Genomic DNA, 25,190 nt, shown 5'->3' on the forward strand with positions numbered 1-25,190 from the left:
TGACTACATTTATTTCAGAAGCATTTTGGCTGTAGAGCAGTGTAACACTCCAGAGCAGATGCAGTAGCACTGCAGAACTGAAACAGACTAGTTGGGATATCTGACTCTTTATTCTGGTTGCCATTTTCACTTTTTGCTGCTGTCTTGCATTCTTGCTCTAGTGGTTTTGATGGAAAATATGTGTAAGTTCTTTCTGCCAGCCAGCAGAGGGCGCATTGTAACCAGTCCTGCCTTCCCTGCCATCCTTAACCACTAAAGTACAAACACTTTCAGTTAGGCTGACCTACAATTTAGAAAGTCTATTTCTACTTCTACTACCAGATCTGTCATAGAAGCTCAGGGGAATTGACAAGGAAACTGAACTTAATACACCCTTGTTCTCAGTCTTCATTAATTCTGCTGAAAGAGGGTTTAGGTTTATCACAACAATACACATCTTTACAGGTATATTATAGGTTAGGTCTGACTGTGAGTTCTTGATTTTAGCTCTGCGGAAATCCAGATGTACTTTAGAAGCCAAGCACTGAAAAAATAAGTGTAACCTCTAAAAGTGACCCATTACACCACATTACATGTAAATTAGCAAATGGCCTTAATTATTTTTCCTTCTATTTGTGGTGTAAAGTAAAAATGGACTCAAGCCTCCAAGCTCAAAAAGGGAGTTAGATATACTCCAGTGTTTGGGGAGAGGAGGGGTAAGAAAAGAGAGAGAGAGAGAGAAATTCAGCGATCAAGACCGCCAGCAACATATGCAACATGAATGGGTTAAAGTATGAGGGCACAGGAACCTGCTAAAATACAAACTCATTCTGTTAGGTTGGATTTCCATCTCCCACCATGTTTTCAGCTTACACTTATATCACAGCTACAGTCAAGGCAGTGGCCCAATTGTCATAATCAGAGCAGTTTTCATAATTCTTGACTACTGGTGCATTATTGTAATTATTCTTCCTTTATCAAAGGTTCAGTTTGGGCCCATATCTAGTTAGAAGAACCCACAGGAACTTTCCTCATAGAATGGACCAAGAGGCTAAGGACCTGACTCAAACCCTTTTGAAGGAGAGTAATTTTACTCACATGACTAGTTGCACCAAATAAATTTATTCAGAGTAAAAGTTACTCATACATATTTGTAATGATCCCCACCACAGGTAACAATCAGGCCCTTCATATACTGCATCCAGCCTTATGCTAAATATGTAATGGAGCAAAGGAAATTCTCACTTTAGGTGGAAATTGTATGGCTGCAGAACTAACAGCTTGGCAACACTGCAACATGCAATTAGCGTTTAAAGTGATCTAATTTATTTAAAAAAAAATAAATGTGGAAACTTTTGCAATTTACTTCAATGCTTCCCCAAATGCAATAACCCGTTTAATACTGATGTTAAAAAGGAAATCAGGGACAGGGACATTTCAGTACATTCCTTTCTCCAACCAGAGCAAGTTAAAATGACAGGAAATGCCCAACAGCACAAAATGCTGAAATAAATCTGGCTCTAAGGGCTACTATTTGCTCTCTCGCTAAAAGACTGGAATCAATTTTACTTGTGTTTGTTATTGAATTCAGGCATAAAATTCTAGAACCATTTTAGTGCTGTGCCCCCCAAGAATGCCTAGGGACTTAAAAAAACGAAGCCAGACTAAGCAAAGTGAATATGGCGTGTTCTGCAACATGCCCTTAGGGTCAGAGAGAGACCGTTCAGGGCAGCTCATTGTATGCATGGAGTACGCAAGGAGTTATGATTTTTTTTTTTTAAACTTGAAAGAGTAAGAGATATTGGCACAATTAATTACACTTACTACCTATCACCTTGTCATCCTGTGTTTAATTCAGGATAAGGCCACAGGATACAGGAAGTCACATCCTCACATTCCATCTCAATAACATTAAAACAATGTAATATCAGGCTGTTAAGACGGAGACCCCGTCCTAATAGCACCCACCATCACCAGATAAAGAAACAGATCTTAAGATGGTTAAAGAAAACTTAGTTTGATAGCATTCTGTCTGGCAAGAAATCACTTATCAATAGTTGTGGTCCCCATTTCCTATTGTTTGTCTGTATGATCTCTGTCTGGTTCTTTGATTGTTTCTGTTTGTTACATAATTTTGCTAGGTGTAAATTAAGTAAGTTGGTGAGGTATAATTGGGTAGAGAACGTTGTTAGGATTGGTTAGTAAAATTTTAGTCAAATAATTGGTTATGGTATAGCTAAGCAGGACTCAAGTTTCACTATATAAACTGGGGTCCAAGAAGGAGACCAGCAGAGAAGGAACACAAGAATAATAAGAAGGAAAGACCTGGAAGAACTCACCTCCAAGACACAGCCTAAGATCAGAGCGGTTCAAAATCCTCTGCATGACCGTGACCAGAATCCAGATGAGACTGACCTTGCCTAGCCAACAGGGAAAGTTCGCCTGCTTGATCAGGATTGGTGAGCACAGCATAGGCTTAGCATATGTATTCTGCTTGGTACTTGTCAGTAAATAGAGGATAAGAGTATTACTGTGTAAGGCTCTTCCACTGGTAAAAGGTCCTGCAAACCCACAGAAAATTACGCCCTGAGCCCTAGGAATTGGGTAAGTGTGGGTACTTAAATTGACAGGGTTACGCCTGAGCCCTAGGAACTGGGTAAAGGTGGGTGCCCTAGAGAGAGAGAGAGGGTGTGTGTGTGTGTGTGTGTGTGTGTGTGTGTGTGTGTGTGTGTGTGTATATATAAAAAACAGAGAATTTTGTGCGGGTAACAGTTTGTTCTATCAGGTCTGGCTCCCCGCACTGTCACCACAGAACCTTTGGGATTCTTCAAGATCCAGACTGGGGACATCCTCCCCTTCTTCGCCAAAGATCACCCACGGATCACTATCAGTGCTGAGATCGGCATCTGTCCTGCAGTCAGGACAGAGGCTCTGGGATCAGGGCCTATTGGCCACCAATGCCTTATCTGTGTGTCCTGTGGCCTCCTTGGAATCAGTGGGACGCTCCTTGGTCCCTGAGGTCCTGCTCTTTGACCAGTTTCACAGCAAGATCACCAGTCTGTTCCCTGTGCTCCTACGGGGCTCTTCTGTCCAGATCCTGTGGAACAAAACAGGATCCCTTGTTGACACAACAAACTGCCTCCTTGTATCATGCTGGAATCTTCCCCTCCCTTGGTGCCTGAGGACTTCAAGGTATATCAGGACCTCCTGAAGCGCATGGCTGCTACATTGGGTATCCAGTCAGAATTCCTCCAGGAGAATATGCATAAGCTCCTGGATATTCTCCAAGCATCAGCTCCAGGGAGAGTAGCCGTCTGAATAGATAAGGCTCTCCTGGAGCCTGAAAAGGCCTTCTGATAGACTCCTACTTTTTTTCCTCTACAGCAAAGCATTTGGAGAAATGATATTCATTCCCACACAAGAGTTTGATGGTTTCTATTCCCACCGGGCCCCTTACTCTCAGGTGGAGACTGCAGCAAATGACAGGGCTCAGCTGGGAAGGTATATATCTACAACCAAAGACAGAGTCCAAGAGGACAAACTTGATGGGGAGAAAGATTTATACTGTCTCTTCCCTGCAGATGTGCATCACAAACCAACAAGCATTGCTCTCCAAACATGACTTTGTTAATTCATGGTCATGTCTAAGTTCATGGACAAGTTGCCAGAAGCCTCCAGGGAAGAATTCAGAGCCTTCATTTCAGCAGGCTGTTTGTCCAGAATTGCCTGCAATGAAGTTTTTAGCCACCACAGTGGATGCCTTGGCCAGGATTATGGCATCGGCTGCAACCATCAAGAGGGTCTTATGGCTACAGAACTCAGGCGTTGCATCCAATGTGCAACAGACCATTGAGGGTTTACCATTTGATGGCTGGGTTTTGTTTTCAGAAAAGAACAAGGAAACCATGCAATTGTTTAAAGACTCCAGAACGACTCTGCGTGCTTTGGGAGTATATATTTCAGCCATGAGGCGACGTCCCTATATGTGGTCAGAAGCCGCAACAAGACCGCTTACAAATTCCACTCTACAAATTCAAGTGCGTTGCTGACAATTGAACGATTCAGGAGATTTGCTGTGTGTTGGGACAGACATACTCAAGAACAGATTGGGTGTGCCTGAGGTTGTTAGGTCATATGGCTGCATGCACACAGGGAATCCAATATGCCAGGCTACACCTTTTTTCTCTTCAAACGTGGCTGAAGTCGCTCTATCGTCTGCACCATCATCCCCTGGACAGACTGGTCTATCTTCCTCTGCCAATCCTGAATTCCTTACAGGGCTGGCTGTAACGTGTGCCAGGGCAATCCCTCTGCTCAGTCTCCACTGACCAGAACTATTGTCATTGAGGTCTCCTTAATAGGTTGGGCAGTGCATCTGGAGTCACAGAAGGTTGAAGGCCTATGGTCAGAACAGGAAGCTTCTCTACCGATCAGTGTCCTGCAGCTTCATGCCATCTACAATGCTTTTCAGACTGTTCAAGATCACATCAAGGCCTTAGCAGTTCTCATACTCACCAACAATATCACCGCAATGTATTATGTGAACAGGCAGGGGAAGCACACGCCAACATGCTTTGTCAGGAGGCAATCAGGTTCTGGCAGTTTTGCATCAGGGGAACCTTTCCCTCATGGCTGATCACTTGCACGGGATCTACAATCACTTGCTGGATCACCTCGGCAGGAATTTCTCCTTTCTTAAGCCCAGCATCCTGTGGTCCATCTTTGCAGTTTGGGGCATCCTGACAATCAACCTGTGTGCTATGAGCAAAAACAAGAAATGCCAGCTGTTGCGGGTCTCAGTCTAGCCTCCTTGGCCAACGCTTTTCACTTGAGCTGGGAAACAGCACTCTTCTATGCCTTTTCTCCTATTCCGATCATGGACTGTGTCATGCTTATTGCTCCAACATGGCCGAGAGAACGTTGGATTTCTGACCTCCTCACACTACTGATCCGGCCTCCCGTATTCCTTCCTCTTCACCCCGACCTCCTGACTTGCATCACGGTCAGGTTTTGCTCCCAACATCCCTGCATCTCACAGTGTGGATGCTGCATGGTTAGATGAGGAAGAGACGACCTGGCAAGTCTTGCTTAACAGTAGGAATCCCTCCACCAGGGCAGCCTATGTGGCCAAGTGGAAGCAGTTCACAGTATGGGCGATAGCTGGGGGAGTTCAACCAACACGGGCTTGTATCCAGGACATCTTGGAGTATCTGATACACCTTCAATCTTCTGGCCTCATGCTGAGTTCATTGAAAGTCTACCTGGCAGCAATTTTGGAATTTCATCCACTTATCCATGGGAAGTGGGTGCTTTCAAACCCCATGGGAGTGAGGTTCTTGAAAGGAGTCATTCATCTCCACTCATCGGTTACAGAGCTGGTTACTTTGTGGGACCTTAAAACTGTTTTAGCAGCTCTTATGGGACCTGCATTCAAGCCTTTGGCAACTTCTTCTTTCTCCCTTCTATGTCAGCAAATGGCCTTCCTTGTGGCAATAATATCTGCCAGGAGAGCGTGCGAGTTGCAGGCTTTGATGGAAGAGCCTCCTTACATTGATTTTCCAAAGATAAAGTGACCCTGCGGCTGCACCCTAAGTTTTTATCTAAGGTAGTTTCCCAGTTTCATTTGAACCAAGTTATATATTTACCGGTGTTCTCCCTTAAGATGCATTCAATGCCAGAGGAGCACCGTCTCCACATTTTGTAAGTCAGGCGATGTCTAGTATTTTATCTGGACAGAACTAAACCTTTCTGTTCTTCACTGCATCTGTTTGTTTTATATGAGGACCAAATGAAGCAGTGTCTCCACAGTCAATCTCCAGGTGGGATAACTTCCTATATCACAACAGATATGAAGTAGTCCACAAACGGTATGAGCTCATTCCACAAGAGCTCAGGCGACGTCAATGGCATATCTAAATGACACTCCTATATTGGACATTTGCAGGGAAGCCAGTTGATCCTTTGAGCATACTTCTGCAAACCATTGTGTCATTACAGCATTGTGTCCAGATCAGATGCAAACTTTGGGAAGGCAACACTGCAGTCCTTCCTAAAATAGACACCTCCTGCAAATACTGCTTTCAAGTCACCTACATAAAATACGTGGCTGTATCTACTCGAAGAAGAAAAAACGGTTAGCCACCTGTAACTGCTGCTGTTCAAGATGCGATGCAGACGTGCATTCCACTACCACCCGCCATCCCCTCTGCATCAGAGTCTGAACTTCTAACATTTGGTGTGAAGGAACTGAAGGGGTCAGAACAGTGGCACCTTTATATGACTAAGGAAGGGGCTAAGGCCTCAGAGCGTGAGCGCAGTTGCCCCTATGGGCACTGCTAGGCAATGTTCTCCAGTTCCACTGCCTGGGGTACATGTCTGCATCATATCTAGAAGAACAACAGTTAGAGGTAGGTAACCCTTTTTTATTCTTTCATTTCTAAAAATGGATGATCTTTTAGCTATTGGTCAACAGACCTGGTCAAATTAGTTAGTTGCATATGTTTGCTTTGCCAGGGTTAGACAAAATAGCTTGAAGAGTCTTTGGGAATCACTATTTCAGATCCTCCACCCTCTACACTCCAGGCCTCATGCTGTAGACATTTTGGAGTCCATTGACGATTCCTGAATAAGGATGCTTTTATTATGTTATTAACCAATTGTAGTTGATAAAGTAATATAATACGTGGTCATTGCTGTGATATTACTTATAACATTGGATACAGAAATTATAAGTGAGATTAATGCATGCAGTGACTTACAAGCATTCCATAAAGTCTAAACACATTCTTTAATTCTAATACCTATTTTCACACTACTAAGGCACGGGTGAACCAGACTGGTTCCAGCTATGTGTGTGTCATTGTTCAGGTGAGACCTAGGGCCTTGGCACCTGGTCTGCCAGAGTCACAGCCTTCCGCCATTGTAACCACGTGGGGTAAAATTTTCAGAAGCAACAAAGTGACACAGGAGCTTCTGAAAAATGTGTCCATGATACAGAATACATCTCGCCTACAGTTTTAAAAGCAGAAAAAATTCATGGCTAAAAATCAAATACACAGGGTTCTCCACTTAAAACCTCAGCTTTTCCTAAATACATTTTTTCAATGTTTTTTGTTTACATGAACTTGACTCTTCCAGTATACCCCATGCTGCACATGCTTAAAAAAATAAACACACCAGAGACTCCACCCAGCATTAAGTTTTTTAGGAGTGACTTGACTTCCTATTTATTTTCACTATTAAAATTTTTCTAATACAATATTTACAGAATACATTGTATGGTTTTCACATAGGATTAAAATCTTTTGATAATCTTGTAGATGAGAAAAAAAGATCAAACTTCTAAAATAGTTAAGTGTCCCACAAATCATTTTTTCCTTTTTAATGTATATTTTAAATGTTTTGTATACAGAAGTACAAGCATTAGCCAAGTTTGATGGAGACATACTATGAAATATTTTAAGGGAGTGATGACAAAACCATATGTTCACTAGCAGCTACTGAGCTCTACTTGCTCTATACATACTTCACATGGAAACTGAACAAACATCTTTTTAACCCTAGCCCACTGATGAAGTCAGTAGGTGGCTGATGTTCTTTCTAGAGCTGTTCCAGGAAGGCACAAAACTGATTCTGATTCATTCCATACATCAGATAAACACCCAACTCTGTCTGAAAATGTATATTAATAACTTTAGCAGAAATTGGTTCCATTTCATGGCAAGAAATATACTAAAATTGCTGAAGTTGCTCAGCCAAATATTACGCACGCCTTGATAAGTAACACACACCACCGAGACATACTTTCAAGATGACTTTAAAAGGCATCGTTCATGGAAATATCTATTCACCGAACTCAGTCATACTAACCCAGAACAATATTGAATTAAGGTTTTTGTATTTCATGTGCTTTTATTTAGCATTATAAACTACCAAGTTGAGAGTAATTGTATACTGTTCAATAAGAAAGTGAAGTCCCAATCTACCCTGCTCCCATGAACTTCTGTTCTTTCCAGGAAGCTCATTTGTCTTCCATTTGGAATGCAGCTGAAGTTAACATGGCCACTTGTTTTGACAATACACATAGCATTGTCAAAACATTGTAATTGTGCATCTCCAACCGTTTGTTAGCACAGCTCTTGGAGTTCTGTTTACGGGTTACATAATGCTGCAGTTCCAGCTTGTGGAATGGGTACTGATTTTCAGGAGGGCCTCATCCTGGGTCTCCAGTTCTGTATGTGTACTTCTCCAGCACTGTCATTGCCCCCACAGTTGATAACGTATCACTACTATGTGCAAGTGGATAAGTATATTTGCAGATGTGTATGTGCAAAGGGTTAATAATAGTTGGGAGGGGGTTGAGAGGGAGAGGGTTCGGTTCTTTTTGGTTTTATGAAGGTGTTTAGACTCCGTAAAATTTTCTTCATTAGTTATACTTGAAAGAAGGTCAGGAATCACCCAGGATAGGTACAAACTTTGTAATAATTCCTAATCAGAGCCTTTTGGCTAAGAGTTTCTTTGATTTTAAAAATGTTTAAGAAAGTCTCAGTAACAGCAACCCATGCAAGGTTATAATCTCCACCCAAGCCTATTTAAGGAGATTGGGGGAGCCCCTAAGTGTGAGTCCCAGGGGCAGAGGTATCTAAACAAATTCCAGGGTAGTATTAGGAGGCGGAATAACTACTACAGAGTTTGTATTATGAACCCTGCCAGAGAAAAAACAAGCTGTGTAAAAAAGTAATAATCAAGGCTTATGAGCTAAGAACTCTGCAGGGTTCCAACTTTAAATGTAAGCTCCTTTTAATAATCAACACTTTCTCCCTAAAAAATCCAGCATTAGCTCAAGGCACCTGTCTTCACCAAGACCAATCTATTACTGCAAAATTTGGAATTTCTAGGCCAGCTGTTTTAGAAATGTGACTTTTGACCAAACCAAGTTAAGAAAAATGTCTCAAAAGCATTTTTGACTTTTGAACTCTTCTATCTCACAAATACCTTGTCCAGTTTGCCTCAGACTTTCCTAAGGGGCAGAGGGGGAATTTACCCAGGGATAAGATTGGTTTTGGTTTGGTAAAGGCTGGGATTGAGGAGGATGGTTTAAGTATACTCCAAAATACAGTCAGGTTTATAATGGAGGAGAAAGGAATCTATGATCATTTTCAAATTTAAGTGAATTGTTCACTGTGACAAACTATTAACTCAAGATACACATTGAAAATACTGAAGTATCACTGTGCAGCAATCTCTGTAGTTGAATCGAGGATGACGTGAAGGTATTCTGAATGGGTTCACGTCCAACATACTTCAACAACAAAAAGCTTGAGCAAAATGTGAGGCACTGAAGGGGAGGTATAATTGGAAAAGTGAAGGGCTCATTTAGGATCTGCGAATCCTTATTTGTAAGAGCAGTAACCAAGGCAATATACATCCCAAAGTGTAGGGATTAAATGTTAGTTGTTAATTTGTTTTAAAATCAATCCTATATTATGATTTTCACATGGCAAGGATTAGATTACAATATACATTTCTCCTTTCCCCATCTCAAGACTGGGTCTTGCCCTAATGATTCCCCAAGTGCACACTCAGTTAAAAATAAATAAATAAATAAAAATAAATAACACTGACTTACAGCTTCTGATTTGGGAGGCACCGGAGGTGGAGGTAGGGAAACATCTGAAGATTTTGTTGCTGCTGCTAGAGTTCCAGGTATAGGAAGAGATGCAGTACCGCCCTTTGACCGGAAAGAACTTCTGTAATTATCACATTTGGTTTTTTCACTTAGTGAGCGAGTAAGAGGCTGATCGTTGGGCTTCCCAGATTCTTGGTCCAGCCACAGTTCTTCATAAGGGAGTTCTGGTTTTCCAGGTAGAAACATTGATTCTTCACTAACTTCAGGAAAAAGGTAGTCACTGCTACTATCACCAGAGTCCTGGTACTGAAGAGCATCATGAGAAAACAGGGCCCACTCGCTACACAAATCTCTGCACCCATGAAGGTTCACTTCACTATTTCCATGCAAGTTGTTTCCATAAACGCAAACTGAGAGACGGTGAAAGGACTGCGTTAGTTCATCCCGGGCATAGCTGAGAGAATTGGGCACATGATTGTGCCCAGTGCATCGACTTTTCTTAGGGCTCTTACAATCTTCATTCCAGTCAGTTTTCACATCTCGCACTGCTCGGGAATATTCATCTATGTCAAACTGTTCCTGGCAGATATTAAACCAGTGCTGGACCAAGGTTTCATGCCACAGCTCCCCCTTCACAAGACTCTCTGGGAGGCTAAACTTTGGAAGAGTCAAGTGCAAGGGAAAATGCATTGGAATAACTTTGTTACCACGCAGCACACAACAAACCACCACAGTCTTGGTTTGAATGTTGACAAACTTGTATCTATGCCCTTCGCGGATAAAATGCAGGTCATAAGGGTTTCTTGGTGTGGGGCTTGGCACAGTTACATTAACAGGCAACCTTGTTTTTTCTACTATATTGCGAATTGTGTGCTCACCTTCTTGCATCTGTAGCTCCAGTGGACTGCGGGTGCTAAATCTGCCCTTGCACTGGAAAGGAAGGCTAATGCTTTCATTGGTCCTATGGTTCATGCAGATGAGACATGGCATTTTGCCTCTGCCTAGCTTGCTGATGGAATTAAGTTTCCCAATTTTCTTGAAGATGGTGTTGAGTCGTGATTTTTCCTTGGACGTTTTTGCATAAAGGATTTCCGCTTGTCCCATTAAAGTGAGTTCATCCCCAGTGCTGAGGGTGATATTATAAACCTCTGTGTCTTCATTGCATTCACCCGAAGCCACCTGCAATACAAATATAAACAAATAAAAATATTTCTCCCTGCACAGTGAAGACAGCACCTGAATTCATACCAAGTCTATTTAGGTGGGATTGGATAGTAGGATGGGAGATTACGTCTTGAAAGAAACTGTAAATTAATTTATTTTAATAACTTTAATAGAGTCAAACACAAGAATTTTATCATGAAAATCTGTACAAGTAAAATTGCTAATATGCACCACACATTACTATGGTTTTGCTTGAGAAAAAAGTAGAGTAATCTGGAACCGACATAGTTGCTAAAAAGAGTATGACTATAAAAGACTAGTTTTTAGTGAAGGACAAATAAAATATTCTTCACTTTTAAATATCAGCCATCCAAAAGCAGTAAAGTATATTTGGGAGATATTAGTATCCCTAGTTTTTTGGCATCCATTCTCTCTCCTGTTTGCTGCTTTATGGCACTTCCCTGCAGAGGTCTCGGAAGAAAAGGGAGAAAAGATTCTCTCTCCCTCCAGCTTCCTTCCTTGAGGACCAGAGATGGCCCCCTTATTGTGCCTCTCCCTTGTGATCCAGGAGTAAAGATACCTTCTTGGTATAACCCCTTCCCAGGCCCTCACGGCAGTGAACCCCCATCCTCTGGGGTCGAGGCACTAAGTCAAGAATATTGGATCTGTCACCTCTGTCCACCTCTCCCTACCAGACCCTAGGCTTCCTCCTTGGTTTTACCTAGATTGTGATTTAATTGTTTATATAACAAATGTATGGTCACGTTTCCTACTATGGAAATTGTACTAGAGGGTAAAAAGATGCCCAGGCTTGGTTGTTCTACGGTTATTACCTCAAGACTACTGAACTCTAGATCCTCTCTCTCTCTAGACAGCCACTCCTATCTGCCTTATATTTGGGTGTCGTAAAAAACACCTTCCCCAGTTAAGTAACAGAACTCAGCTCGCCTTTTCTCAGCAGGATCAACACCTGTATGCAGAGTATGGTGTTTCAGGCAGACCTTGCCATCCTGTTACAGGCACCTGCTGTACAGTGTAGTACAGAGTATTAGTGGCTGGGCATGTTGAGCAGGGATTTCATTTGCAGATTTTTTTAAACTACGTAAAAATTGTTTTCTCCACCCACAGAACATCCTGTTTATGTGCAGAGTAAAGCCCTAATTCCGTGCTTCAAAATCTGACACGGTTAGCAAATAGCCGCCACATAAATTATTAAGACAGCTTACTAACCAATTTTGTTGTCTCAGTCTGTTAAATAAATGAGAAATGCTGTAAGTAATTGCCCTTCCCCATGGAAGTTGTGATTTGCAATTTGTCCGTATTTGTGAAAATGTGATAGACTTCTGTGAGTCTTTCACAGCAAGTATGAACAGTGCAGTCAACGCAAGTGCTTTGGTATGTTCAGCATGTCTGCTTAGCATTTCAGCTTCAGTGTTTCCTGAGAGGAAGTTATTCAAGTTCTGCATTATCTAAACAACACTAATCAGTCTAATCCAGGAAACTACCAAGGTTTTATTGTACATAACACCCATTCACAACTTACGCTAGTGGTCAGGCAACATTCAGAAACACTGATATATATATAAAAGGAAAACATTCAGTCTTCTGCTGCTAACATTTTCATCAAGCTCATTCCAATTTGCTCTTCAAGACCAGTACACAGGAAGTTACATTCAGGATTTGGTTACTGGATGTCATTTTGGAATTGGAATTGGTGGGAGTTGAGGAAACTCAGCACACATTGTGCATACCACACCGACTTTCTTAAAGAGTCATCTTCTGCAAGAACATTCACTTCCATGGAAGTGCAAGTGTATGTGTATTGTTTTGAAGAGGTAGGGCACATAATGCAAAATTTAAGACTTGAGAGGTAGCTGTATTTTCTAACTGCACTTTTTTTTTTTAAAGGGCACCAGAGGGAGTAAAGGGAAGAGCAAGGGAGGTGTTATAAAATCTATGATTGCTGAGTTGCTGCTTTGACAACTTGTAGTTCCCTAGAGATCTACAACAATCCAGAACAGCAGGAAACGTTTAGCCAGATATTAAGCTTCTAAGGTGATTAACACCATGGCTTCACAATGAAGAGTGCAGTTCATGGGTCTGCTGAGGTGAATGCTAGTTATCATTGATGACAGATTCTTTTCTTACAGAAAAAGAAAAGCAGCATTTAAAATAAATAATAGTGAACTGATTAATAAATTGGACAAGTCAAATTTAATTTTGTTTTCAACCCAGACTCTTAGCAGAGAGTTCTATAACTTTACTGCATAAATTCACCCGGTGTTGATTTAGGAAATGAAGCTAAATTTTACTAATGACATAAGTGTTAAAACAATAGAAAAGTATTGCCAGGGTTCCAGTCTGGTACTGGCCTTGAATAAAATACAACTCTGCAAACTTCATTCTGAATGGCAAATTCAGTACAGATTAGCTGTTGTCTGAAACCATCATAAGAGAACCACAAAAATAATTATCTTTAAAAAGGAAAACCAGAAGTTGAAAGATCGCACAACAGATTTAGCTCCCACCTAAAAATCCTTATTAAGGTGAAGTTAAAGTTGAAGACAGATCTCAGTGGGTTGAGTGCATATTAATTCCAACATTCTGGAAAGAGAGTTAAGGAAACCCTAACTCTCCTTTTCCTGGGTTATGTCTAGATTTGATTTTTTAGTCTATTTTAACACATTAACATGTTAGTTAATATATCTGTACATTCTAGTGTAGATGATGTAAATGTTTGTTCCAGGACACAAACTAGCAACATATGTGTGTCCTATTTACACTATAATTTACAATCACATTAAACTAACAGTGTTAAAACACAACCAAAAAATTAAGATGACACATCCTTAAGGTTACATTTCTCAAAGCTGGCACCTAAACTACTGTGATTCTGCCCCTGTAGCAATGTCCTGAGAAATTTAAACTCTCACTAACTCATTACTCATAACAATTTCACATTATCAATAACCAAAAAACTAGAATGCATTAACCTTAATCCTACTGTGTCTGTGCTGCTCTATGGCTCTCTTTATTGTCATATACAATACAAATAGCACAATTTAAGTGATCACTTCTCAGACTTACAGACCCAATCCTGCCGGGGCTGAGGGCACCCATTTCCTCAGCGAAGGTGCTCAGCACCTTACATAATCAATCCCTCGGGCCTCCATGGTGGAGCTAGTTATCTAAGTGTTATTAGACACAGAGCTAGCTTGCCTTCATATACAAAGATAAATACTAAGATGGCATACAAAATGATAAATACTAAGATCAATACAAAATGAGCAAAGCTAGTATGATGAAAAAAGCAGCACACTTAATATCAGAGACCTCTATGTATGAAACAAGTTACAGAAGATGTTTTTTCTATACTCTGCATGTGAACAGGAAAAGACAGTAGACTGGCATCTCCATGGAGGCAGAATTTAGATAGCCCAGAGTACTCACCAGTGAAGACAGAACTAACTGAAGAGTCCCCCGATGTTTGACACACTGTTAAAAAACTCTTTAGGATTCTATTAAAAGCTGTAACACTCAAGATATGACAGAAGGAATAATCTTAGAGGAGGAGTACTGATAATCAAAGTACAATCAATACCCAACTACATACTGCAATGCTTAAACATCCTTTATTAATAGCATTAGTGTTTTGGTAGCGCATAGAGGTCTCAGTCTGGACTCAAGGTCCCACTGTGACTCATTTCTCTCCTTACTTCCATGCCTACAGGTCAGCAAGGCTATTGCCCCCAGATTAACTCATGTGTGTTCTCATTAGGATATTCCTCGCTCCTCCATCCTAATTCAGTATTGCCAACCTTAAGTGATCAAAAATTATGATTTTTTAAAAAAAAAGTTTGATTTTCTGGGGTGGGGGATGGAAAAAACAACAAAACATGGTTTTAGTCTACCTTTTGGCTTTATTTTAACTTTCTTATACTCCTCTGCCAACTTGTGTGTGATGATTCCAGGTAGAAAAGTAAACCTTCAATGACCCTTTAATGCAATCAAAAATGCACGTCTCTCCCCGCCTGCTCAGATGGAAACTACACTTCCCTAACTTAGGGTGAGGAGAAGGTAACTGCCATCCATTTCTTATTACTGTCTTGACCCAGCAGCCACATTTCTCTGCTTGGGACCTAGCAGGGCCATTTCCCCAACACCTCTCTCCCCTACCTCATGCCTCCGGGGCCCCTCTCCCAGCTATAGGGCCATACATGAAGGCAGGGCTCAGTGGCAGGGCATGTCTGCGTCCTTCGCCCCAAAGCTCTCGCACAGAGCTCTGCCTGCATACCCAGCCCTGAAAAATCATTCGTCACAGGAGTTTCTCATGTCATTGTGACAGCTCTCCCGCAAGCACCAACATCCCACCACTCACAATCAATTTGCAAGAGCTGGCAACACTGCCTCTACCTGGCGGCTTGGAGGGAACTCTCCTTGCCTGCCACTGGCTGGGAGAGCAGCCATCTGAGCCCTCCATCTCCCACCCATCACTCTGTGCAATGTCAGCCTCCCTCCTGCCACCCATATCCACCTGCAGCCCTAAATCTGCCTCTTGTTCCACCCACTGCCCTGCCTCCTTTCCCCTCATCCACCTGTTACAGGGCCTTTGCTGCTCCTCACAGTCCTTGTCCCCCTGAACAAGAGTGGCAGCCATTTTGCCTGGGGCCTGGCTTCAATCTTACTGAGAACAGTGGGAGGTGGCAGTGAATTTTATTAAGGGCAGCCCCACTTCCACATGCAGATAGATTGCAAAGAAATGGGGGCCATCTTGCTGGCTTCTGCCCCATTGATGGTAATAGGAGATGGTGGTTATTTTGAATAAAGGAAAATTCGCAAGTTGGTGCCTTTGACTGTGTTTGCATGAGACCGGTAAAACCACACCCAGAATCTCTAGAGTTGGGGTAAAATCATGGGAGTTGGCAATACTGGTTTTGAAACACATTAATCTCGGAACAAGAGCCCTGCTGATTTGTAGGAAGGTAAAACCAGGCAATGGGATGTGGAAGGATGAGTTCAGTGAGCGAGTTTTGTTTAAACAATTCACCTCCCAGCAGTGTGACAGCACTGCACGTTTTACATTGTTCTGAAAGTTTTCCCCCCTTCCACTTAAAATTAGAGTATTTAGACATTTCACCATAAAAACCTGAGGTGCTTGCAGTTAGCTTGGTAATAAGCAAATCCTGGGCTAATAGATCCTTGATCTTCTTCCTTGGAATTGACTCAGCTATGGTTTATGGTTATTACCTCGTAAATAGGAAGCTTCCCCGACTTATCATTTTATTGTTAACCTGGCACAATCCTCAAGTAACCTTCTTTTCTTCCCATCCCACCCAGTTATTTTTGCCTTCATGCTTGTTCTTGCAAGATGCATTATCTTACAGCTACTAACATTAAGTACCATACTTTATATCTCCATTACCTCCTATCCCTCTTAATTCTTATTGCCTGGTGATACATGACCACTCCTCCCTTCGTGGTATCTGTTATATTTGCTGCACTGCATTTCAAAGCCATTTCTAAATCACTAGCAGACATTTAAACTGAACCACTCCCAATACTAACAAGTAGGTTTGGGACTTATCTTCCACCAGAAGGATCCTCTTCCATATATTAGTTGCTCTCTGTTCTCTCTCTGCCAGTTATCAATCCATGTCAACAGTTCAGCATTGATGCCAGCATTTTGACCTCACTCACTGGCTTCCTACAAAACATTTTATCAAATGCACTACAAAACAGTGATGAATTACGTCACTGTAATTTTTTAAACTCTGTCTCCTGCAATTCAATGACAATTTAGATTGACTAAAGTGACATTTGCTGCAGAAGACAGACGTCAGGTAGATAAAAAATGATTACCTAACAAAAATTTTGTACCAGGAAGATTAACATATTGCCTCTCACAAGTTAGTGCAAAATAATAGATTCTGCCAATAGCTGATGCAATAGGTTTTCAAGTCCTAATTGTTCTAATCTGTTATCGTTTGATGAAAAAGTGTTCAACCATCTGGATATATAAAGGCTTATATAAAAAACTTTTTATTTAGTTGCTTTATTATAGCTTGTTACATCTGCTGCATCTTATTATGAGAGAGTGCAGCAGTTATTCTACAGTAAAGGTGGCTTAGCATCAGCGCTAACTAAAAATCCTTTAACTACAAAGCTTTATATTCACCTCTGCAGCAGTACTTTTGAGTATTTAAGCTGCTTTACAAACCCAAGTTAGTTATTCGCAGATAGCCAAAAAGGTTAAAAAAATAAACAGTTCTGTTTTTATTTGTCTAAGGATTGTGAGACTACATAAAAACACACTGTTTTTAAGAGGGATGGATAAACTGGAAGAGTAAGCAGTTGCCTACATGATCAGAGACTGATAGGCTCCTAAATTTGATGAGCAGGGCCATTCATGTCAGTAGTATGCATGTGTTTATTTCCATCACCTGAAGCAGGCTTTCCCTGGTTCCAGGAGTTAAGGCGGTATCTCAATACTGCCTATAAACTGAAAGATTCAATATAAAGCACAATCTTCGTACTGTATTAGGCCAGGTAACAATGAGGGGACCTGGGCTGCAATTTAAATTTAAAACTGAAGATGAACTGATTTTAACAATCACTACTATGGCATTTTAAAATACCACATTGGTTACAGGCCTCTAAAGGATTTTTTTTTTTTGGAAACAAAAGACAAGCTTATTAGGACTGACAAGCTGTAATGCAACTATGCCAGTAAATCAGCAATTTATTCATTCAGTTGCATAACATTTTTAAGGCTTAGAAAACTGATCATTTCTCAAGCAAATAAAAGCTCTTGTTTTTATTTCTGAGAAAAAATGCACTCTGTAGGGCAGTGGTCCCCAAACTGTGCGGCGTGCTCCCCTATGAGGGCATGGAGGAACATTGAGGGCAGCGCGCGGCAGGGCCCAGGCCATCTTCCACTGGGGGTTGGGGAGGGAGTGCCACGCTTCCAGCCCCGCTCTGCCCCCAACTCCGTTCAGCCCCCAGGCCCAGCTCCACCTCCAGACCCATCCCCAGCTCTGCCCTCATCCTCTCTCCACCCTCCGACCAGTTCCGCCTCTAGTCCCAGCTCCTCCCCAATCCTCAGTTCCACCGCCAGCTTCACCTTCAGCCCAAGCTCCTCTGCTGAGGAAGCCTTGGCTGTGAAGTAAAGGGGGGGGGGGGCAAAGAGATTCTGTATGGTGGGGGTGGGTGGGGGGGGGGGGGGGGGATGCGACTGGAAAAGTTTGTGCACCACATCTGTAGGGACTAGCATAGTAAACCACAATGACAAGAGGATTACTTAAACACATTACTTTTCAGAGACTAAAGGTTCCCACCAGCCAAATGATTTGTTCAGTAAGAAGGCAATAATTACTTAGAAACTATAGCACATGTGCATCTTCTAAATGCTCTACAAACATTAATTCTCAGAATATCTCTTGGAGGCAGGTAAGCAGCAACCCTTCTGTTAACTCATTTTGGAAATAAGTGATCCCAGACATAGAGTCAGTGGCAGTCTTTGGAATTCAGGAATTCTCGGCTCCCGGTCCTATACTCTATCCGCCGGGACAACATTGCCTTTCTTTATGGAAGCTTTACCAAGTTACACAACCAATAAGATGTGGGGGGTTTATTCCTTTTTTTCTCATCAATCTGACCAGCTACCTAGGTACTTATATGGACTCTCTCCCTGCAACATCTGACTACCTATCCTTGACAACCTATTGCTATTAGCATAGAAAGAGCTATTCCCTGATGCAGCTCTGCTTTTCTCTAGTGGTTTCCCTCCACCTGTGGAGACTCGAGAAAAGCCATCTTCACTAGTGTAATGGTGCTATATAAACAAAGACCTCTGTGGTGATTTACGAAGTATTACACCAAAGAGGTTACCAAATAGCATTTCAGCAAAGGACAGGTACTTGTAGAAACTACATATTTAATCTAGAAAATCTTAATCTCTTAAAATTTTCCAATTCTCATTTCAGTGTAGACTAAATATAAATCCAAGAAAGTCTATATCCAGAATATTCTAAATCTCACACACACACAGCACAGACCTATGGGCTCTTTACCCATCAGGAAAACTTAATGTTGATACAGAAGGACTCATAAATTGTTAATAATTCCATAATAATTCTTCAATTCCCATTTCTGCCTGCTGTTACACAGTACTGTACTCCAGCCATGTGCACTGCCTCTCCAATCTCACAGATGACCCAGCAGATTTTGCGCCATGTCTGCCTGCCACAGATAAAAGGGGAAGAGGTGAAAAGATGCCCCCTACACCTAGATTTCAGTTATTAAGGAAAAAGGAGCCATCTTCCCCACAAAGTGAAGTAAAATAACCTCTTACCCCACAAACAGCAAGATTCAAATTCACAATATCCATAGCTACATCAGAAGCCAGGTTTTCTCCTCTGTACAGTGCTGATTGTAAATCCTGCCCCACCACAGGCGTTTAGATGGAGAGGCAAGAATCACACTGGACCAGCCATAATAGGCGCAGCAGGTGCATATTTATGGCTGGTTCAATGTGCAGAGATGGGGAGCAATATAGCTGTTACCCTGGTGCATCAGGGAAGACAGGAATTTTTCCTTTGAAAGTTACCTGTTAGTGAGAAATCCTAACAGTCTATTTTTTGCACCTAGAAACATAATAAGGGTGAGGGAAAGCTAGGAGTGAAAGTTTGGAGAACAAACTGTGGTAGGAAAAGCAGACAGGTATGAAACCCAACAAAGGAGTGGACAGAGAGGGATTCAAACAGGAAGCGAACTCTGCACTGCCCTGTGAGAGAAAAAGTTTAGTTTTCACTCTTTCAGAAGGAAAAAAGTAACCAGATGGAAGATGAAGAGAAAAAGAGGGAGAAAAGAACAAATGGAAAAATTGTTAAGATGACATCAAAGTAAAAGAAAATTGATTTTTATAATACTGCCTAGATTTTATTGCACTATGATGTTAATTGATAGAATAGGACTGAAGTAAAATTGCTGTTGCTGAGCATGCACAATACTAATATGATGTATGAGCATGGAACTATAGTAACTGGGCAGATATTTTAAAAAACCCTGTCACAGTGGCAGGAGATTCTCCTGGCTATCAAACCTAGTACAGCATTTGGGTTTCTTTTTAATATAATGAAATAACAACAAACAAACAAACAAACAACAATAAAAAGGCTCACCTTCTAATTCTTGATGCAAGTGTTTTCTGTTATCAAAATACTGACACCACACCTTTGGTTACAAGATTTCCTAGGCAGAGATCTCTATTGGATAGATCAGTGATTCTCAACCTTTTCCCATACCAGTACCTCCCTCCCATCCAGCTGGGATCTAGCCAGAACCCTGCCTAAGGGAAGAGTGGTGGAGGGAGAAGAAATCACAACTCCCAAGTTGAAGAACCCTTAGTGTAGATCCCAAGAACCTCTCGTGAGCATCTATGTCAATGCTGCATACACACAGAGACATCAACTATGTTACATTAGCCTTTTTCTTTCCTTCTTGTATTTGAATACTGAATAATGATGTATTAATTTACAACATATAAAACTGGAATGATTTACTGTATATAGACATGATAAACTTTAGTCCTCTCCAGTGCTTACGTCAATTTCATAGGCTCTTACACATATGGCATTTATATTGTACAATATTTATTTTGTTACAGTCTTATAAAAAGTTATTACTTAAACGGTTAGTCAATCCTGTTACATTACTTCACTTTTGTTTTTATTTTTGGATATAAACAGGCTTGGTCTGGACCAGGGGTAGCCAACCTGTGACTCTGGAGCCACATGCGGCTCTTGAGAAGTTAACATGCGGCTCCTTGTATAGGCACCGACTCCGGGGCTGGAGCTACAGGCACCAACTTTCCAATGTGCTGGGGGGTGCTCACTGCTCAACCCCTGGCTCTGCCACAGGCCCGGCCCCCACTCCATCCCTTCCTGCGCCTTCCCCTGAGCCTACCGTGCCCTCACTCCTCCACCCCCAGAGCCTCCTGCACACCACGAAACAGCTGATCAGGAGGTGCGAGGAGGGAGGGAGAGGCAATGACTAGCAGGGCTGCTGGTGGGTGGGAGCGCTGGGAGCAGTGTGTGTGGGGGAAGCTGATGGGGGGCTGCTGACATATTACTGTGGCTCTTTGACAATGTACATTGGTAAATTCTGGCTCCTTCTCAGGCTCAGGTTGGCCACCCCTGGTCTGGACAGATATCACTAATTTGAAACAGTTTCAGGGGGAAAAAAGCTAAGGCACCTGTTTAACCCACTATTAAACATAGAATTTTTTTAAACTGAAGAATATTACTGTATATAGCAATTTTCTGAATACAGCATTGATATCAAAACAGCATGCTGCATTTAACTTTAGGTATACTGAATTGGCAAAGTATTTTTATGTGGGAACATTTTACATTTAACAAGCTTGTAGTTGTATACTCCTCACCCTATAAAATCATAGCTGTGCATTTCACAGACTGCATTTGAATTTTTCCATTGATCAGTTAAATAATGTGAATACATTTGTACAGAGCTACGAGTCCCACTGTAAGAATGTATTTAATCTTATGTATGTTTAGCTTTGTCCTTGGAATGCAAAACTGCTCTGTAATCTCACATCACGGTGTTAAGTCATCAGGGGCCCAGTTATACACATCCAGGTTAATCAAGAGAGTCTATATGAAAACAATATGCTGTTTTGAAAGATGCATTCATTTTGTCATTACACGAGTTAAATCATATTTCATGTTTATATAGCACCCTTTCAAACATCATGCTTCACATGTGTAGGAACTACGGGCGAAACCCTGGTCCTCTGCTGCAGCAGCGCAAGAGAGATGAAGGAGCCAGCTAGGGATTCCTCTTGGGTAGAGGACTCATTGGCAGTGTAAAGCCAGCATAACCAGCTCGCTCCCACACCAGTGTAGGAGGTATGGTTAGCTCCTACGTGCTCCAGCTCCAAGGGGTTATGTAACAACCCTCGTTGGTGTTCCGGCTGGCACAAATTACATCAGCCTTGAGGCTGCTCTGACCTGTGTTGGGCACTGAACTGGCTTGCACTGTACCCTACTGAAACTACAGGTGAGAATTTGTGTGCATAGATTCAGACATTGTCCTATTTAATGCAGTTTCAGTCTGAGTGTTTGTGTATGGCCACAGGAAACCCTTTCCCACTTCCATGTGAATCACTGATCCTCTCACAGACTCAAGATGTACACGAGAAAAGCAAGTGGGTCTTTTTGTTGTTTTGCTTTACATACAATGCTATTTAACTGCAGTAGTCTGCCATCTGATTAGAGACAAGTAACTCCATCACAGTACCCTACACGCTGTCTGGAAATGAGGCTTTCTGGAGACCGAGTGGAGCAGCTGGTGCCTAGCAGGGAGTAAAATCCAGACTGCTTTCGGGGGGGGGGGGGGGGGTGAAACAAAAGACACTTTGTCCAAAATCTGGCAACAGCACTTGAGTTAGATGGATGGATTATTGGGGGTGCTCCGCTGCTGGGCTGTAGGATCAAAAGGCCCCTTGAAGAACACACCGTTTTAATGCTACAAAAAATTATACTGATGATCACTGCTACGAATATAAGACTAAGGACTCATCTGTCTTAAAGTCACTTTTCCCCACATAACGCAGTTGCTCGTTTGCCATGTATATAAAGATTGTACCAGTTAATCATTTAGATGGGGACAAATATTTATTCAGGGGCTACCTTAACGTTGAATGTTATTTCCTCCATGACGTAAACTCGTTCAGGAAATGCTTTAGCCACCTCCTCCACACTGTTAAAATACTGCACTGGCTCCTTAATATCTCGGTCTTGTTCCAGCAGCTTAAACTGCCCTGAAAACAGATGATAAACAGAAGAGCGGTAAGATATTTACATTGGACAGCTGTCACCGTGGCAACTGCTTGCTCACTCCTTCACTATGATGCTTGGTCAGTTTCGTCTGATTATTAATAGTTAAACAACAACAGAAGAGATTGCAAAAGAGAGTCTTCATAAGCTTTCAAATGAAAAGCGACCAAGTTTCACTAACCCAGAATTACAAGAATGTGTGGGAGGTGAAGTCAAATTAAAAAGGAATCTTTTATCAGATGCTCTCTCTAGAACTGGCAAGTAACTACTAGTGCTTCTACATGTGTACACTTATACCTTACAGCTTCTGTGTAGAAATCTCTTAGAATACTTTGATTTATAGAAAACACAAAAAAAACCTTGTGCCACAAAGAAACCAAAAATAGTGCTGAAATTTTTTAAGCGGCATTAGACTGCAGTAAAGAGGTTAAATTTAAACCAATCTCCTTACACCACATTTTGGTAACAGTAGTGTACTGGTTGAATGCTTTCCACATGACAGTTTACAATCAGAAACAATGTTTCAAATTACTTGTTAGAGCTAGCTCCATTTAATCCATTATTAAAAATGTGTACCTTTAAACACACACACACGACTATTTAAAACTCTGTGGAAGATAACGTATTCCCCTTCTAAAGTAAATAAATTATGAAATGTTGGGAATAAGTGTTCCCTGCTAACTTTACCCCACACCACATGACAGACATTTTAATTTTATTACTTTTCTAAATGTCTCAGAAGACAAATCTCTGCCCAGACCCTAATACTGTGGTCACATTCAGGATTTTAGAAGGAATGTTTATACGATCCTGAATAGTCACCTCATTTACCGCATTTCTTTTTATGAAATATCAACGCACAATTTGAAAGTAAACTTTTGCTATAAAGAGCAGTAGCTAAAGCTGGGACAGACACTACATACATTCTCAGGCCTGGTCTACACTACGAGTTTAGGTCGACTTTAGCCGCGTTAAATCGACTTAAGCCTGGACACGTTTACACTACGAAGCCCTTTCTTTCGACTTAAAGGGCCCTTTAAACCGGTTTCCTAACACCACCTCGACAAGTGGATTAGCGATAAAATCGGCCTTAGGGGGTCGGAATTGGGTTAGTGTGGACGGAATTCGACATTACTGGCCTCCGGGAGCTATCCCACAGTGCTTCATTGTGACCGCTCTGGACAGCACTCTCATCTCAGATGCACTGGCCAGGTAGACAGGAAAAGCCCCGCGAACGTTTGAATTTCATTTCCTGTTTGCTCAGCGTGGAGAGCACAGGTGACCATGCAGAGCCCATCAGCACAGGTAACCATGATGGAGTCCCAGTCCCAGTCCCAGGATCGCAGAAGAGCTCCAGCCTGGACCGAGCGGGAGGTACGGGATCTGATCGCCATCTGGGGAGATGAAGCAGTGCTCGCCGAACTCCGAAACAGTAAAAGAAACGGCAAAACATTAGAAAAGGTCTCCAAGGCCATGAAGGACAGAGGCCATAACAGGGACGCTCAGCAGTGCCGCGTGAAAATTAAGGAGCTAAGGCAAGCCTACCACAAAGCCAGAGACGCAAACGGAAGGTCCGGGGCTGAGCCGCAAACATGCCGCTACTACGAGGAGCTGCATGCCATTCTAGGGGGTGCAGCCACCACTAGCCCAAGCGTGTGCTATCAGTCCCTCTCTGGAAACAGGGAAGCGGGTTCGGCGGACGAGGAAGATGAGGATGGAGAGAACATAGATAGCTCACAGCAGCAAGGAAGCGGAGAAACCAGTTACCCCAACAGCCAGGATATGTTTGTCACCCTGGACCTGGAACCAGTAACCCCCGAACTCACCCAAGACCCTGAGGGCACACAGGGGACCTCTGGTGAGTGTACCTTTGTAAATATTACACATGGTTTAAAAACAAGCGTGTTTAATGATTAATGATTAATTTGCCCTGGCAATCGCGGCCAGTACAGCTACTGGAAAAGTCTGTTAACGTGTATGGGGATGGAGCGGAAATCCTCCAGGGACATCTCCAGAAAGCTCTCCTTCATGTACTCCCAAAGCCTTTGCAAAAGGTTTCTGGGGAGGGCTGCCTTATCCCGTCCGCCATGGTAGGACACTTTACCACGCCAGGCCAGTAGCACGTAGTCTGGAATCATTGCATAACAAAGCATGGCAGCGTATGGTCCCGGTGTTTGCTGGCATGCAGACAACATCCATTCCTTATCGCTCTTTGTTATCCTCAGGAGAGTGATATCATTCACGGTCACCTGGTTGAAATGGGGCGATTTTATTAATGGGACATTCAGAGGTGCCCCTTCCTGCTCTGCTGAACAGAAATATTCCCCGCTGTTAACCACGCGGTGGGGGGGAAGGGTGAAGTGACCATCCCAGAGAATTGGGTGTGTGGGGGAGGGGAGTTAGTTGGGTTTGTGCTGCATGTTAAACCTGAAATCGCAGCCCCTCCTTTTACATTGGAAACCCATTTTAAATGGCCAACCAAACGGGTGCTTGGTATGGGAAATGAGGGCAGTACTGTTTGAAACCATCCCCACATGTTAAGAAGGTTAAAAAAGCCCAAAGAC

At 42.2% G+C, this 25,190-nt stretch overlaps 1 protein-coding gene across 3 annotated transcripts in view; it reads right to left on the reverse strand.

The window, feature by feature from the left end:
• Positions 1 to 25,190, reverse strand: part of GAREM1 (GRB2 associated regulator of MAPK1 subtype 1) — a 142,963-nt gene that overhangs the window by 12,108 nt on the left and 105,665 nt on the right. For 2 of the 3 annotated variants that reach the window (XM_026661837.1, XM_026661832.2), the window contains exons 3-4: positions 22,480 to 22,610; positions 9,608 to 10,786 (exon numbers count right to left, since the gene is read on the reverse strand). In XM_026661837.1, the coding sequence (XP_026517622.1) occupies positions 9,608 to 10,786; positions 22,480 to 22,610 (1,310 nt within the window). The remainder of the gene's footprint in view (positions 1 to 9,607; positions 10,787 to 22,479; positions 22,611 to 25,190) is intronic. The other variant, XM_026661842.1, reaches the window with a different exon arrangement.

Source organism: Terrapene carolina, unplaced genomic scaffold (genome assembly GCF_002925995.2).
Source record: "Terrapene carolina triunguis isolate 2854851 unplaced genomic scaffold, T_m_triunguis-2.0 Scaffold58, whole genome shotgun sequence".
NCBI lineage: Eukaryota > Metazoa > Chordata > Testudines > Emydidae > Terrapene > Terrapene triunguis.